Source organism: Neltuma alba, unplaced genomic scaffold, assembly GCF_004799145.2.
Source record: "Neltuma alba isolate B1F8T4 unplaced genomic scaffold, ASM479914v2 tig00013349_pilon, whole genome shotgun sequence".
NCBI lineage: Eukaryota > Viridiplantae > Streptophyta > Magnoliopsida > Fabales > Fabaceae > Neltuma > Neltuma alba.
Window position 1 is genome coordinate 1 of NW_021637617.1, and position 16,498 is coordinate 16,498.

Consider the following 16,498-nt stretch of genomic DNA (forward strand, 5'->3'; position numbering starts at 1 on the left):
ACCGGAATAGGCGAATCGCTCAAGAAAAACATTGACGGTAATTAATCTCTTAGTTCATTTAACTTTCTTTCTGGAAATCGTGTGTGATTTCTTTGACAATTTAAGAGATTATACATACCGAACGCAGATTTCTGGTGGAGAAATGTGGATTCCCTGAGAGCAAAGCGTCAATCTCTCGACTCGAATCGAACTGTTCAGAACCTACGGAAGCTCCCTTGCCGGCTTGCGAGTAATTTCTTCATACGATTACTCTCTCTCTCTCTCTCTCTCGGTTCGAATTGATTTTATTGTATAATGAAATCTGTTGATTCTGTTGTTGCAGGCATTAGGCTATGATATTAGTGCAGATGATTACCACAGGTTAGAAATTAGAGCCTAATTAATTCCATTTTATAAGAAATAATAAAAAAACTAATATGCTTTGGCTTCAATTATTTGAGCTGATCGTTTTCGTTTTTCTTAATCCAACAGTTTCGTGCACGGAAGGCTTCCCTACCACTCCATCAAACCAGATATTCAATTGCGCAACGTCCTTTGTAGCATTAAGCAAAGAAAAATTGTAAGCTTCTGAGTTTACGTCTCTTTCCATTCTTTTGGAACGAGAGACATTTCAAACTAAAGTCAACTTTCAACTTTTTCACGTTGACCTGAAACAAACATAGAGCCTTTGTTGTTTTTTTTACGGAATCAGATTCTCTCCACTACCCTTCCCATCCTCTTCCCCTCCACTACCATTTTTTTCTCTTCACAACCATTGGATCAAAACTCCAATGGTCCAGATTTAATATTTTATAACATTTTATAAAGATAAATATTATGATAAAAAATAGATAAATAAATTTAAACTGTTAAAATCTAATCTGAACAGTTCATAACTACATACTGTTATATAGAGCAAATTTTTTTAATTTTTTTATTACAATTGTAACTGTTTAGACCAGATTTTAACAGTTTAAATTTATTTATTTATTTTTTTTTAATAATATTATTTTTATAAGATGTTAAATCTGGACCATTGGAATTTTAATCCAATGATTGTCAAAAGAAAGAAGGGTAGTGGAGGGAAGAGGATGGGAAGGAAGTGGAGAGAATCCAAGTCCTTTTTTTACCATTTCATCTTTCACCTACCCGATGAAAAGATTAAGGTGTCTGGCCAGAAGACGGCACCTACAATTTAAAACATTGGTTCTGACTTATAGATTGTATCGTAAGAAATAAAAGTATAAGAACTTGTGCTATACTTTTACTCTTTACATTTTAAGACACGTTATTTTGAGGGGAAAAAAATTCAATGGCTGGGTAAGTAAAACTACTATATAAAGATTTTCTCAAAAATAAATACTCTTTCGGTCCTTAATATAAGACTAATTATTGAGTTAATTTTAGTTTTAAATATAAGACCTCTTTCTTATATTTATTAATTTTTAAAATTACCCCTATAGGTACTCCCTCAACCATAATCAAGTAGAAGAGGGAAAGATGATATTAAGAAAGATTATTATAGTATTTTAAGAAAACATATCATATTTTTTATAATTAACCAACTTATCTAATTTTTTTAATCTAATCAAATTAGTTAAATAAGTTTTATATTAATCACGGGAGGAGTAACAATATTGAACCTTATGTGCAGATTTTCACGAATTCAGATAGGATTCATGCGGTGAAGGCGTTGGATCGACTGGGGATAAGTGACTGCTTTGAGCAGATCATATGTTTTGAGACCATGAACCCGAATCTTCCTAACTCAACCCGCCCGGATGAGTACCCGATCCTTTTGAAGCCATCACCGGATGCCTTTAAGATTGCTCTCGACGCAGCTAACATCGATCCTCGCCGTACGGTATGCTCGCAAATCTATCTTCAAAAACATTAGATCTGGAGATATCTGAGACTTTCCCCCCCCCCTACGTTGGGAAATTGAAAGATGATATTTTGTTGTTTGCAGCTATTTCTAGATGATAATGTTCGCAATGTGGCAGGAGGAAAAGCAATGGGTCTCCACACAGTTCTGGTAAATTAATTTCCCATCTCATACAGTATTAATTAATTACTATCATTATCATATTTACTTCACAATATTTGTTATTAACAATGGTTTGATTTGATAATACGAAGGTTGGAAAGACTGTGAAATGTGAAGGAGCAGATTATGTAGTGGAGAGTATGAATAAACTAAGACAAGTGGTACCTGAAATATGGGTAGGCAGAAATGAGGGAGAGCATAAAAGGATCCAACGTTCCAAGAGCGAACTGGATGCTATTCTTACCACTACAGCAATTGGAGCATAGGCCAATCTGTGTCCAGTATACATATTCCACTCTACCAAATCAGCCATGTTGATAAATAATAAATACAATTGTACTCACAGTGTCCAGGGAAAGTCACCCGATTGTATTTATCAAGTCATGCGGGTGTTGTATAGGTTAACCTTATCCCACCAAATGTGAACAAATAAATAAATATGGTGAATTTACTTTGCACTAGTTTGTACATTTTGGAATTTTAATTCTGTGGACAATAAAACTTTGGTTTTTTTTTATGTGTTGCGCGTGACAAAATTTTACAAAAGTGGTCAAGACTTCAAGGTTTTGGGAATAGAAGCTGCCCAAATACGCGCTTAGCTTTCATGGCAACCAACAAAGTTTTTTCGATTATAAATTTGATTTGAATTGGAAGTCACAAGAAAATGATAAGTATGTTCTTAATTCTTGACCCAAAAATATATATTATATATATATATATTGATTAGATATGCTGATTTGAATTCCAAGGTGGTCAAAGTGGAGTATGATGCAAGTAGAGGTTAAACATTATGTTAGCAGAGGATAAACATTCAAACTCCAATAATACTAAAAAAAAAAATTTTACGAGCTTCAGTATTTGATCATAAAAAGTTTAAGTGATTTGAGTTATCATGATTTTAAAGTGAGATTTCTATGTTGACAACGGTACTCATTTTTATGAGGCATAAATCATTAAATGATATAACCACTAACTATTATTTTGATATTCGATATGCTGGTGATTAATATTTGAACATAGGGGATAATTTAAGGTTTGTTTGGATTAACACGGACAAAATGACTTTTATCCTACGTGCTCTTTGCAAATTGAAATTGAGACAAAAGTTATTTGTGTAATATAATTTATATTTAGATAAAATTTCATTAAAAAATCATCTTGACGTAAATTTTCTTAAATGATATATTAAAAAGTTAGTTTCAAAATGCTTAGATCTTAAGAAAAGCAAAAATCAAAAGTTAGAAGCCAGAAAACATTACTCTAATTTTAAATTGACTTTTGAGCAAAAATTCCGCTGGCCCTAAAGCTACGCTAAATACGTTTTTTTTTTTAGGGGTCCCAACTGACTTGTGAAACTTCCTATGACTATCCCAATCATGCAGTTAAATGGTGTGGATAAAGATAAAATATTAGTATGATTCAAACCTTGTGTTATATCCGAAAAACTCAAGGACTGGAAAAAAACGAATCTCCATGATTTGTTCTTCAATGTTAAATCTCACACCTAATTGAAGTTCTTCTTCAATACTACAATGAGGAAGAATTGCACACACTTCATACCTCATCATTTATTTCGCACCAACCTGATATTCAGAAGCTATATTGATTTATTTGAGCGACTAAAAAGATAATATTTTTAGATGGATATACTGTTGGGGATTCCCTTCCCAGTGAGTCCACCTTCTCCAGAATAATCTGATGTGCTGGGATAGAGCAAGGTATAAGGCACATTTACAGGTCCCGTTCTGTTCTTGAATCCTTTGTCTTTGTTCATTTCCATTATTCTCTCCTCTATTTCCATCAGTCTCTGTCCAAATTTTTGAAATGCAGCAAGAGGTTCAGAATCTGAAGTCCAGTGAGGAGAATCTCTTTGCCCAAGATAAACCTCATCAGTTGGGTGCCTGGACAAAATCTATCAGTGAGACACCAAGGAGGGTTTGAAACTGCGCTGTAATTGTTTGTAAAAATGCCAAGTCAGGATTTGACTCTAGTTCTGCATACTCAGGAGTTCCTAGCTCTGGCATGAATCTACGACTGATCGTTGGACGATTAGGGAGGTAACCTGCATATGGGTATTGCCCAAAATTCACGGCTGCATGGTAGGCAGAAGCCACCCAGATGATAATGGAGCATGATTGAATGAGCTCATCTCTAGTTTTCATCTCTGGCCACCATGTCTTGTCCTTTAAGTCACCATGGCCCTTGTGGAGGATTTCTTCCCACCATGATTGAAGCTCATGATCGTTTTGAACCATGTCATCAGATGGGTAATAGAAGTAGCAATATTCTCGTACCCATGTTTCAATTGCGTCCCATATTTCTAGTCCATCCACAGCATAAGGGTAGTCCTCCATCACAAGCCTGAGTCCATGACGACAGCTTGAATCTGGAACTGCCATTCCTCTAAAACGCAGCAAAAGAATTACAATGTTTTTATGTATTCACATAAAACCAGTAGTTCACATAAAACCAGTGGAAATCATTTTCCCTATTAAGTTTTTCTTCACACTTACCTCTTGAGTAGATCAGCAGGTAGTGCCTGATCAGTGAAAACCCAGTTTTTATAAACAGCCGATGACATTTCCATAGCAAATTTGCCTGGGAAAACTGTTCTTTCAAGTATCCCTCCGGCGTTGATGAGAATTTGGCGAGCCAATGCATTTATGAACATTGTGTCCCTGAAGTGGGGCTGCAAGAGTTTATATATTGGGTGAAGGACACTCAGCCGCCTGTTTGTAGCTATTATGAATGGCTCTATTGCTGCATGAGTGCATAACCTGCAAGTGAGTCCTAGCTCTTTGGTTAGTCATGTTGGACCAGAAACACAAACAAGGCATATGCTTTTGACTCTTCTACCATTGATACTATTTATCTACGCATCATACCAGTGACTAATAAGCTGATGGTATCCAGAATCATTCACAGCTACATAAGCTTTGGCTAGCTGCCACACTGAACTTGCAACACCTTCTTGTGCTGGAGTAAAAACTTTGCTGGTAGCACCATTATGATACCCTTGAGGATGGGGCAAGCTTAGTTCAATGGCCAATGGCTTCAATGTACCATCATCTCGAAGAAACAGTAAAGTCCTAGTGGCATAGGTCTTGGTGTCAGTAGAGTTTATTCGACTTAGGTATGGCATCAATGCATCGTGATGATCCAATATAAATAGCTTCTTGTTTTCAAGTGCCTATCACAAAAAAATATAAGCATGTTAATTGTTGATCTAGGACATTTGGTTTGATTTCTATGCGTCTATATTCAAGGAACAAAATGAAGCCTGATATCAGTACCTCTTCTACAGTTAGCCCATCCAAATTATATTCTATGTGTTCTGCTTTGATGGAGCTATTTTGATTCCCAAAGACTTTAGGGTCAAGCTTACTGGTCGGTGGGAAAATCTACACACGCCATGAAGATTAAAGTAATTTTTTTAGGGGGAAAAAATTTGTAATGCGCTCTTACATTTATAGATTAAGTATACGAAATATCATGCCTCCTTTCTAACACAAAAATCTTCAAACCGTTAAAAAAGCTAGAATTATATAATACTTGTAAGCATTGGATGACAACAGGATTAACCCAGCAAGCATTTCTCTTGCAAATTCTTCATCTGTTCTCCATGCAGTCTTGTCCTCTGCAATTAATATGCGGTTAAAATAATAATACTTATGTCCAAAACCAAATTCCAAATAAAATATTGGGAAAACTTCAGTGTGTACCTTTGATGACATCAGGCATCGGTAATTTGAGGAATCGCTCACCATCATTGCGAGCAAGTTCTCTAAGTAGCTCCCAAGGGATCAGGTGTCTAATTTTTGCCTGCGTACAACTATTTGGTAGTTTAATGGACCCTTTGTAGATATTAAGCACATCTTCAAAGGTTTCAAACTCATTGGTAGTTAAGCGACTTGGAGAATTGATCTCTGGAAGGAGTTGAAACAGTACTGGAAAAATAGATTTCAAAGCATAGGCCAAAAAATCTGAAAACTTGAGGGGGCCAAACTGTTCATCTCTTGGAACATAGATGTTTAGGTTCAGAAGAAACAATCTTTTCTCACTTTTGGGATCTGCAACAATGACACAGTCAGTTTCCTGATTGAAACATCAGTCAAGATTCCACAACCACTAGTTTTTCTGCCACCCTTTGAATTACTTGAAACAATGATCAAATGCGAGTTAGAATCTATCAATTTCATCAGTTGCAATCGGAGAAGCACAAACTTTGATTTGACATGTACACAGACACTACAAGATGACAAATTTTTAAGTATTGTGTTGTGTCTCGCACACAATGTCCATGTTTTATTGTCTATGATTCATAGGTTATTAGGTTCAGAAGAAACAATATTTCCTCACATAACACGACAAATTTGAGGTGTTGTGTTGTGTCTGTCACACAATGTCCATGTTTCACAGCCTATGATTCATAGATTCAACCTAACTAACCTTCTTTAGTTTTTGCCCGACCAGTTCTTACTCTACGAGGATAGGGATGCTTCTCTGAACCACCAAGAACAGGACGTGCATATTCTGGTCCTTTTTCTGGGCTTCCCAGATCATTGTAATAGTCGTAGTCATAGACTCTATCCCACTCCTTAAGTTCCCCTGACCCATTTCCACGGAGGTTTTCTAGCTCTTCTTCCCTGAACTTTTGCAGTGGCTCAGGTGTTTGACATGGAAGATAACTCTGTATCACACAACCAGTAAATTTCCCAAGTGCATTATTTACTTATCATCACTGGGATTTCCAATAAAGCTAAAAAGAATAATTATTTATTTCGAGCAAGCAACAATAATAGGAGCAAAATGCCATAACTATGAAGAAGGTAAAAGTACCTTATTTGCGAAGAACACACGTTTGTAGTTGTAGCGATGAGCAGGGTAGACCCAGGAATTGCACACAAAATGTACAGGACCATGACCTGGTACGTCCTCTATGGTAAGTGTCTTGAGGTAGAACTGGCTACGGTGATGGTTCTTTATAATGAAGGCCCCGGGAACTCCCAAGCTCTCGTCCCAATCAAAGCTTATGGAGAACTCTACGTCCACAGAACTTGACAATGAAGAAATGGTGGAAACCCACTTCTCCAAATATGCCTCTTTTCCCATCTTCCCTCTCATCCCATTTTCTGCAAAAATAACAAATTTCAGTTCTTTTAATTGAGAGAGAGAGATGAAGAAGAAGAAGCTGACCTGGGTCAGGGTTATGAGCACTAATGAGCTGGAAAGAGACACGCATGCCCAAGAGCTCATAGATTCTGTCAACAATGGAGGATTTGAGGTCAGGAAAGTCCAGAAGGCTCTTCTTCATCAGAAGAACTCTCCCTTTGATCATCTTCTCCTCCTCCTTCTCCATCTTGCTTTGATGATTCTGCTTTTCCTTGTTCTTCACTCACAGTAACAAGTTCAAGATTCTCTGAAAAATGAACAAGACTGATATGAAAAGAGTTAAATGTATAGATTTATTTTAAAAAAAAAAATCAGCAGAAAGTGTGATCTATATGTGCACACTAAACATGCATGAAGAGGATAGTTACTGTGAATTAGGTAAGTGCTCCTCTGTGAACTGTGAAACAGAGGAAAAAGAGAGAATGAAGAAAGGCATGAAGGCTTAGGTAGGAAATGGGGTTTTGACATTTGTAATTTATCTCTTTATTAAAGAGTGTAATTAAAGGACCTGATTCCAGCACGGCAAATCACCTGTTCTTTTCTTTCTGCACAATTTTCTGACTAGGAGTTTCATCCTTTTAGTAGCCTGTGTTACTTACAACTGAAAACAGAGAATCATTACTGTAATGCGATCATATTCTATGCATTTATTTAGGGAGAAAAACGTGATATCCACATTTTATTATGTTGTGACACACACACGCACATATCTTTTTCACTTTTCTCCTGAGAATTCATAAATTGAAAATGCTCCTATTTGTTTGGATAGAAAATGTAAAAGCATGAAATATATGAATCTTAGGGCCTCTTGGTAGGCGTGAAAACTGAGAACAACGATAAGAAAACATAAAGAAAATATAAGAATATATTTCTCTTCTCCTTAATTTAATACCTATTTAACTAATTTGATTAAATTAAGAAAGTTAGGTAAGTTAATTAATTATAAAAAATATAACATGTTTTTTTAAAACACAATAATCATATTCCTCAATATCCTCTCTCCCTCTTCTACTTGATTATGGTTGAGGGAGCTTTCATAGGGGTAATTTAGAGAAAATTGATAAATATGAGAAATAGATCTTATTTTTGAAATCAAAATCAACTCAACAATTATGTCCTATATTATTGTCACCAAACCAAAATCACTTGAAAGAATACATAGTATTTTTGTAGCCATTTATATTTAGGAGAAATTACTCTATGATCTCAAGAAAGAGAGTTAGTCATCCAAAATTTGATAATAATAAAAGTGCATATAATGACAACTTCCATATTACTGGCTTGTTATTAAAATTTTTTGATAACTAAACTTTTCATCCGGATTTCATAACAATTCTCGCTTATATTTATTATAAGTGTGCTTGGAAAAGCTTTGTTCAAAACCAAGGTTTCCCAATATATATATATATATATATATATTAATTGAAATTGAGAGATTGAAACTATTTAATTGGCTTTAGCTTAGAAAAACATTTTTTTCAATAAAAAAACCTTCTTTCTATAAAAAAGTATAACAAGTCCATTTAAATAACTACGGTGTTTGGATAGCATCAAAAGTGCTATTTAAAAGTATTTTTTCACAAATTAAGATAAATTCTTCTATATATTTATTTTATATATCGTAAAATTACTTTTAAAATCATTGTTTGATTTTCATCCAAACACCCTCAACAATTAACTCAATAAGCCAATATATCACGTTAGGCATTATATAACATGCTCTTTCCAATTTTAAATATAAGAGCTAGTAGAGTATTTTTTTGTGTTTTCCTAAATGATAAGACTATTCAATTAACTTTATCTTTTAAATTTATAATATCTTCCAAAACTCTTTCTATTAATTGCAAAATTAAAATGGCTACTTTAAAAAAAATTAACATATATTTATTATTACAAATAATTAATTTAACTAATTTTTTAATATTTATAAATTAATTATATGCATCTAACATTTACGAGCGGATGGATTATTATTATTATGATGATGATGACGATGCATGGACACACACTCAATAACCTTTTAACGAATTACATTCATTGAAGGAAATCCCATTTAATATATGAAATATGAATAATTTTTAAAAAATTATAATTTTGAGAGAAAAAGTAATTTGAGATTTTATATTTAGCATCATAACATATATATATATATATATATATATATTAGCTTTTACGTTTAGAGCCGGAGGTCATAGATAATCCAAGTTGTTTCGTATTAAAAGAAATTCATGGCGAAAAAATTACACCTCATCAGGACAAACATTGGTTCCGTTCAGAACAGCTTCTTTTCTTGTTTGCCATGGAAGGAATCAAAATCAGAAAGAAATTTTCTCCATCCCAAAACCTTTTTTTAATAAAAAAAAAAAAGATGCGAACAAGTGTGTGCGTGTGTATTTTTCCTTACATTTTGCACACACCACCCAGCTTTTTATACACACAGACCATTAGATACTTTTCTTCTTCAAGAGAGTTTAAAAATGAAAAGAATATATATATATATATATATGTGTGTGTGTGTGTGTGTGTGATGGACAAAACTTTCATAAATACTTTATTCTTGGTTGTTATATTATGAATCACCTTGTCGGACAGTTAAAAATTGGCTCATAGAAACGGAAGGATAAAAATTTTTGTTCCATAGCTCGAGATTTTATTCCAATGAAAAACTAAGTTGTTTCGTTAGCGGTGGTTATGCCTAGTTAGTACTCCTTCTATTCTTAATATAAGAGCTAATTAGGGAATTAATATTGATTCTATATATAAGACTTATTTCAAATATTTATCAATTTTTTTCTCAAATTAACCTTATTGATATCTCACAAACAATAATCAAGTAGGAAAGGAAAGGAGAGAATTAAGAAAAAGGCTTAAAGTATTTGAGAAAAAAATATATCATATTAATTAATTTAACTAATATTTTTAATCTATCTAAATTATTTAATTAGGTCTTATATTAAGAAACGGAACAATATTAACATTTTCAAGTTAAATGAAGGCTTCAACTTTATAAATGAAAAAAATACATATATTAAAAGTAGGATTCAAAAACAAAATTTGATTGAAAGCTTCTTCCTTGAAGACCTTCTTCATGTCAATTTAAAAGAATTAACAATGTCTTATTAGTGTGACTACCATTCTTTTGGCTAAGTTATTATTGAAACTACCAAGGATATTCTTGTTCTTGTCACTATTGATATCACCATTTTTATAATTATACTATTGTCGTTATCACCGCTGTTATTGTCACCATTAGGAACTAAATTTAAAATTTTAAAACACTTAACACCACTACCATCGTCAATATTGTGATCACCATGATAAGAAATAAATTTAAAACTAAAAATGGTTTTTTTCAAACTAAAAATATAAGAAAATAGGATAATTTCGGATTTTATTATAATATAAATATGTTTTTTATACAATAAAAGTTTAAATGAGATGAGCTTGGGAGGGTCATCAAAACAAGTAAAACATGTTTTTTGACTTAGAAAATACCTACAGAAGTACATATAGATCATCCATTAACACGATTATTACATTAGTAATTAGATTTAAACTTATGATCTTTTAGGTTTTAGGCTAAATTCTTACCAATTGGAACAATTTTCGTTAGCAATGCCAGCTCACTCTCTTTCCCTTTTACATCATTTTCTAAAACATAATGATCATTATAAATTTATTTTAGTAAGGCACAAATGAAATACTATAATCTCAGTAGAAAAGGTTTGTCCTAATTTGAGGGAAAAACAAAAATAAGTAAAATTTATTATTACACTATACTTCTTGTGCTTGGTTGATTTTAGAACAATTAACGGATGGTTGACTTTTTTTTAAATTAATTTCCACTTGCTTAGACAAGTTTTGTCGCTAGGTTTTGTTTTCATCACCAAACTCTTGTTTGACTAGCGAGAATGAACCGTAGGAATAAGAAAAAGGGAAAATGACTGTTGAAATTTGAAATGACAAAATGAGCATGCAAATAACTGAAATCACCAAATGAGCTTGAGGTATGAATCTGGAATTATTACAATTCAGCAGAAAGATTAAAACACCCCTAAACATCTCTGAACACATGAACTGAAACAAGACATGTAACGTATCCAGAAGAGAGAGAATTGAGAAGATGAAGCTGGAGCAAGAGTGGAAATTTGAAAAGAGAAAAAAGGTAAGCAAATTTTCGGTTAAAATGCTAGTTTCGTACTCCTCCAACTATCATCATTGTGCAAACCTAATTTATTACGGTGGGTTTTGCTTGTGGGCAAGTTGGTTTGTAATAAGAGAGGGGTTGAATGTGGGTATCACGTAAGAGAGTCGAGGTTAATGATGGGTTTGGGTTCTTAACTTGCTTTGCTGCTACATGCTCGAATGGGGATGGGTTTATGAGTATAGAGGGTTTAAATGAAAAATTTGACCGGGATGAGAGAGTGAAGCATCGGAAATGGAAAAATGGTGGCAATTGATAACGTAGGCATGAAGTTTGAGGGCAAACAGTAAGCATGGTTAGTGTTGTTAAATTCATTAGTGGAATTATGAAATCCTATATTTAAGTTATCAATGGAGTAAGTGGGTGTGTGCATTTTTTGGGTGTTTCGGAAGGTAAATGAAATTGATTATTGGGAAACTAAAATATTGATTTATATTTCTTTGGTGCAGGTTAGCAAGCTTTGATGAGATCTAACATTGGGTCAACATCTTCAAAGCGTCGTGCTTGTTATTTTCATGTGGGTGGGAACTGTGCAGAAAATGGTGATGGTGAAGTTAAGTACAATGGTGGAACTGTCAGGGTAGGAGTGATAAAAAAAAGTATAAGGCTTGAAGATTTGAGGGTTACGATAGGAGGATGGTTTGGTGTAGATAGTAATAATTGTGACATTAAATACACATTAGGCTTTGATGATGGGATATCAATAGATCTCATTGATGACGATGAAGTTGACAACCTATTTGAGTATAATGACAGTAATGCACATGTTTACGTAGTAGCTAAAGGTAATAAGAATACGGAGGAAGAAGTGGCTGATCCAAACAGGTAAGTTACAAGTTTTTGGTTATGGAAGTTGTTAATTATTATAATGTTGTTGTCAATCTGTTAACAAATATTGTAATTATACATGCAGCATCTAAAAATTCTTGGGACTGTCACAGCAAAATGATAAGCATGATTGAGAAAAATGCTATCCAATGTGTGAATTAGACAGCATCTGAAAATGTTCTTAGCCTGCTATATGTAGTACAGAGTGCACTAGCACCTTTGCCAAGCATGAATTCCTTGAAATGGAAGAAAGTATTGTTAGGATTGAGGCAGAGTTTTGCACATGCAGATGATTTCAAGAAGAAACTACACAAATTCAGTATTGCAAACAAATTTGAGTATAAATATGTGAAAAATTCTAATATCCATATGTATGTTAAATACAAGGTTGAAGGTTGTCCATGGAGGATCAGTGCGAGAGTAGCTGGAAAGAGTATTTCATTTTTACGTGTAACGACATTAAAAAATGAGCATGTTCATAATTCACAATACAATCTTCACGTGACACATGGTGGATCAGCTAGCTTGACATCATCAATTATAATTGAAGAGGTTAGGGATCACATAGACATGCGTCCAAATGATATAAGAAAGAGGTTGGAAAGAGATTATAGTGTGAAGTTGACATACAAGCAAGCATATAGGGCCAAGGAAAAAGCATTGGAGGACATATATGGCAAAGCTGATCAAATTTATATGCTTATTCCATGGATATGTGATCGGTTAAAGGAAACCAATGACAAAACAGTGGCAAAATGGGTGGCTACAATGAACAACACATTTGAGTGTGTATTCATAGCCTACAGGTGTTGTATAGAGAGCTTTGTTGCTGGTGCTAGACATGTATTGTATATTGATAGAAGTCATTTAAGTGGACCGTATAAGGGGACACTACTTTCAGCCTTTGCTTATGATGCGGACAATGAATTATTCCCTTTTGCGACTGCAATTGTGAAGGGAGAGACACTTGAGGATTGGACATAGTTCTTACATATGATTAAGGAGATAGTTGGATCAATACAATTAGTAATTATTTCAGACTGACACAATGCAATTATAGGTGCTGTCTAAGCAATATTCAGAGGTGAGCGACATGCGTACTGTTATAGACATATTAAAGAGAATTTCAGTGCGCAAATGATTAAGTTGAATAAAGAAAAAAGGAAGACAAGTAGCAACACAAAGGGAGATGGACTGCAATTCCTAGATGCTATTACATATGCAAGGCTTGACACAGAGTTTAATAAAGCAATGGATAACATGAGAAATTTCAATTCCCAAGTATTTCAATGGCTTGTCAATCATGGTGATATTCACAAGTCGGTCTTAAGCAAGTTCTCTTTTAAACGATAGGCCAACATAACAACAAACCTTGTAAAGTCATTCAACACGTGGATGTTGAAGGAAAGACGATATAATATTGCCCGACTTATACATAAGCATAATGAAAAAGTGGCCAAGAAGATGTATGCAGAAAGCATGGCAATGAGTAAATGGAAGAATGGTATAGGTCCAAACACAAATGCAACATTGATGGAAAATGTGGCAAGATGTGCATGCATGTTAAGTGTTCCTTATGGAAGGGGGAGGGTGTGTGTTCATACAGCAAAAGTAGCCATACATGTTGATCTTGGAAAAGGTGAATGTAGCTGTGCAGCTTGGCAAATGTCAGGCATCCCATGCCCGCATGCATGTGCAGCTATTAAGGTTTTGAATTCCAATGTCTATGATTTCATTGAGGAATGCTACAAGATTACGTCCCAACAAAAGATTTATGGTAGGACCATGATTCTGGTGGTGACAATTGACATGCCAAATCTTAATAACTATCGGCTGCAAGATACAACAAGTCAAGTGTTCTTGACACCACCTTTGACTAGTTGACCACCTGCAAGGCCTAGGACAAACAGGCAAGAGTCGTAGCTTCAAAACAAGAAAGTGTATTATTATAACGCATGCCAGCAAGTTGGACATACAAGAAGAACATGCAAGAATTCAAACCCAAGTTAAAGTTTGATGTCAATACCTGAGGGGTAATCTTTTAGTGTGAATGGAATAATTTTTGAACCTTTCTTAATTTTTTGGGAGAAGGGTTGATAGATAGGTTATCCTTTTTGTAAATGATGTTAACTGGGTAGGATATATTTTGTAATCTAAATGACAAGGAAATATTAGATGGTGGTTTAATCTTAATGTTAACTTGTCATTTGAATATAAGTTATGTAGCTTCTATTATAAGCCTACAGGTTTTTTATAAATATTGTCACTTTAGTGATTAATTTTATTACATATGTAGTAAAGTCTGAATGTTAATGTAAATATATTATGATGTTCTTTAGGTGTACTTATATGCTATTTTGTCAATGCATTTTACCATTTGTTTAATTCTCCCAAGGGAGATGGTGGAAGTTGCCAATGGGCATGACCGGAGCAATTAATTTGATTACAAATGTTGTTATTCACATTACAAATGTTGTCAATATCATTATCGGGGTAGTGAAATTGGCTCCAAATAGATGTTATTTATGTTTGAAATAAACGAGTTGCAAATGAAAATAGCGGAGTGGTAATTCTCATTAGAAAAGTTATAATTTACATTACAAATGTTGTTATTATCATTACCCAGATAGTAAAATTGGCTCTAAAAACATGTTACTTGGGTTTGAAAGAAATGAGTTGCAAATGGCAATAGTGAGATGGTAACTCTCATTACAAAAATTATAATTTACATTACAAATGTTGTTATTATCATTACTAGGGTAGTGAAATGGCTCCAAAAAATGTTATTTGGTTTGAAAGAAACAAGTTGCAAATAGCAATAGCGAGATGATAACTCTCACTACGAAAGTTGTAATTCACATTACAAATGTTGTTATTACCATTACTGGGGTAATGAAATTGCTCCAAAAACATGTTATTTGGGTTTGAAAGAAACGAGTTATAAATGGCAATAGCGAGATGGTAACTCTCATTATGAAAGTTATAGTTCACGTTACAAATGTTGTCATTATCATTATCATGATAGTGAAATTGGCTCTAAAAACATTACTTGGCTTTGAAAGAAAGGAGGTTCAAATAGCAATAGTGAGATGGTAACTCTCACTATAAAAGTTATAATTCACATTACAAATGTTGTCATTATCATTACCCAGGTAGAGAAATTGGCTCTAAAAACATTACTTGGGTTTGAAAGAAACGAGTTGTAAATGACAATAGCGAGATGGTAACTCTCATTGTGAAAGTTATAGTTCACATTACAAATGTTGTCATTATCATTATCATGGTAGTGAAATTGGCTCCAAAAACATGTTACTTGGGTTTGAAAGAAATGAGTTGTATATGACAATAGCAAGATGGTAACTCTCATTATGAAAGTTATAGTTTACATTCTAAATGTTGTCATTATCATTATCGTGATAGTGAAATTGGCTCCAAAAATGTTACTTGGGTTTGAAAGAAATGAGTTGCAAATGGCAATAGCGAGATGGTAAATCTTACTATGAAAGTTATAATTCACAATACAAATGTTGTCCTTATCATTACCGGGATAGTGAAATTGGCTCCAAAAACGTTACTTGGGTTTGAAAAAAACAAGTTGCAAATGGTAATAGCCAGATGGTAACTCTTATTATGAAAGTTGTTAATCTCATTACTTGTGTAGTGAAGTTGGGTCCAAGTAGATGTAATTTGTGGCACAAATAATCGACTTACAAATGCCATCACGGAATTGACAACTTTCATTATGTATGTTTTAGCTACCATTACTTATTTAGTGAAATTATCCCAAAAAGGATTTAAATTAGGCTAACAAATATCATAACTTACAACCGACAACCATAAGTCAAATATCTTGACAATATCTGGACACTGCTTTCACACATACTATATGCTTAATCTACGTAATCTTTACTACTATCATAGATGCTGTCTTTTGGTTCGTGTGGTGGCTTCATTTGATGAAAGTAAGCTCAATGCTTTGTCACATATTGAATTGAGATCATGATTTACTAGCCACTACATGAGGTTTCACTAAAATTCAGCCACTTGTTCATTCGTATAGTCAAGTATGTCATCGGGCTTTCATTTACTTAATCATATTAATACATGAACACCACAGTCTCGCCTGTACATGAAAACATTCCAATGATGTAAATGAATTAAAAAAACACATTGGGCTGCATTGACACGTTATAATATCAACAACATAAACTACTCACAGATTGTTTTGTTACGGAACAGGAGCCCAAATGATATCACTCATTTTCTTC

The 16,498-nt window shown here is 33.8% G+C and overlaps 2 protein-coding genes and 2 pseudogenes across 2 annotated transcripts; 3 read left to right on the plus strand and 1 right to left on the minus strand.

Moving 5' to 3' along the window:
* Positions 1-127: 127 nt before the first annotated feature.
* LOC114736643 (phosphate metabolism protein 8-like) lies at positions 128-2,500 on the plus strand (annotated as a pseudogene).
* A 1,098-nt stretch (positions 2,501-3,598) lies between these two features.
* On the minus strand, positions 3,599-7,618 carry LOC114736645 (linoleate 9S-lipoxygenase 5-like; annotated as a pseudogene).
* A 4,247-nt stretch (positions 7,619-11,865) lies between these two features.
* Positions 11,866-13,214, plus strand: LOC114736641 (uncharacterized). The gene is made up of 2 exons (XM_028924519.1): positions 11,866-12,227; positions 12,416-13,214. Exons 1-2 carry the CDS (start codon positions 11,866-11,868, stop codon positions 13,212-13,214), a joined length of 1,161 nt encoding a protein of 386 aa, XP_028780352.1.
* Positions 13,215-13,709: 495 nt separating this feature from the next.
* Positions 13,710-14,114, plus strand: LOC114736642 (uncharacterized). The gene has a single exon (XM_028924520.1). It carries the CDS (start codon positions 13,710-13,712, stop codon positions 14,112-14,114), a length of 405 nt encoding a protein of 134 aa, XP_028780353.1.
* Positions 14,115-16,498: the final 2,384 nt, after the last annotated feature.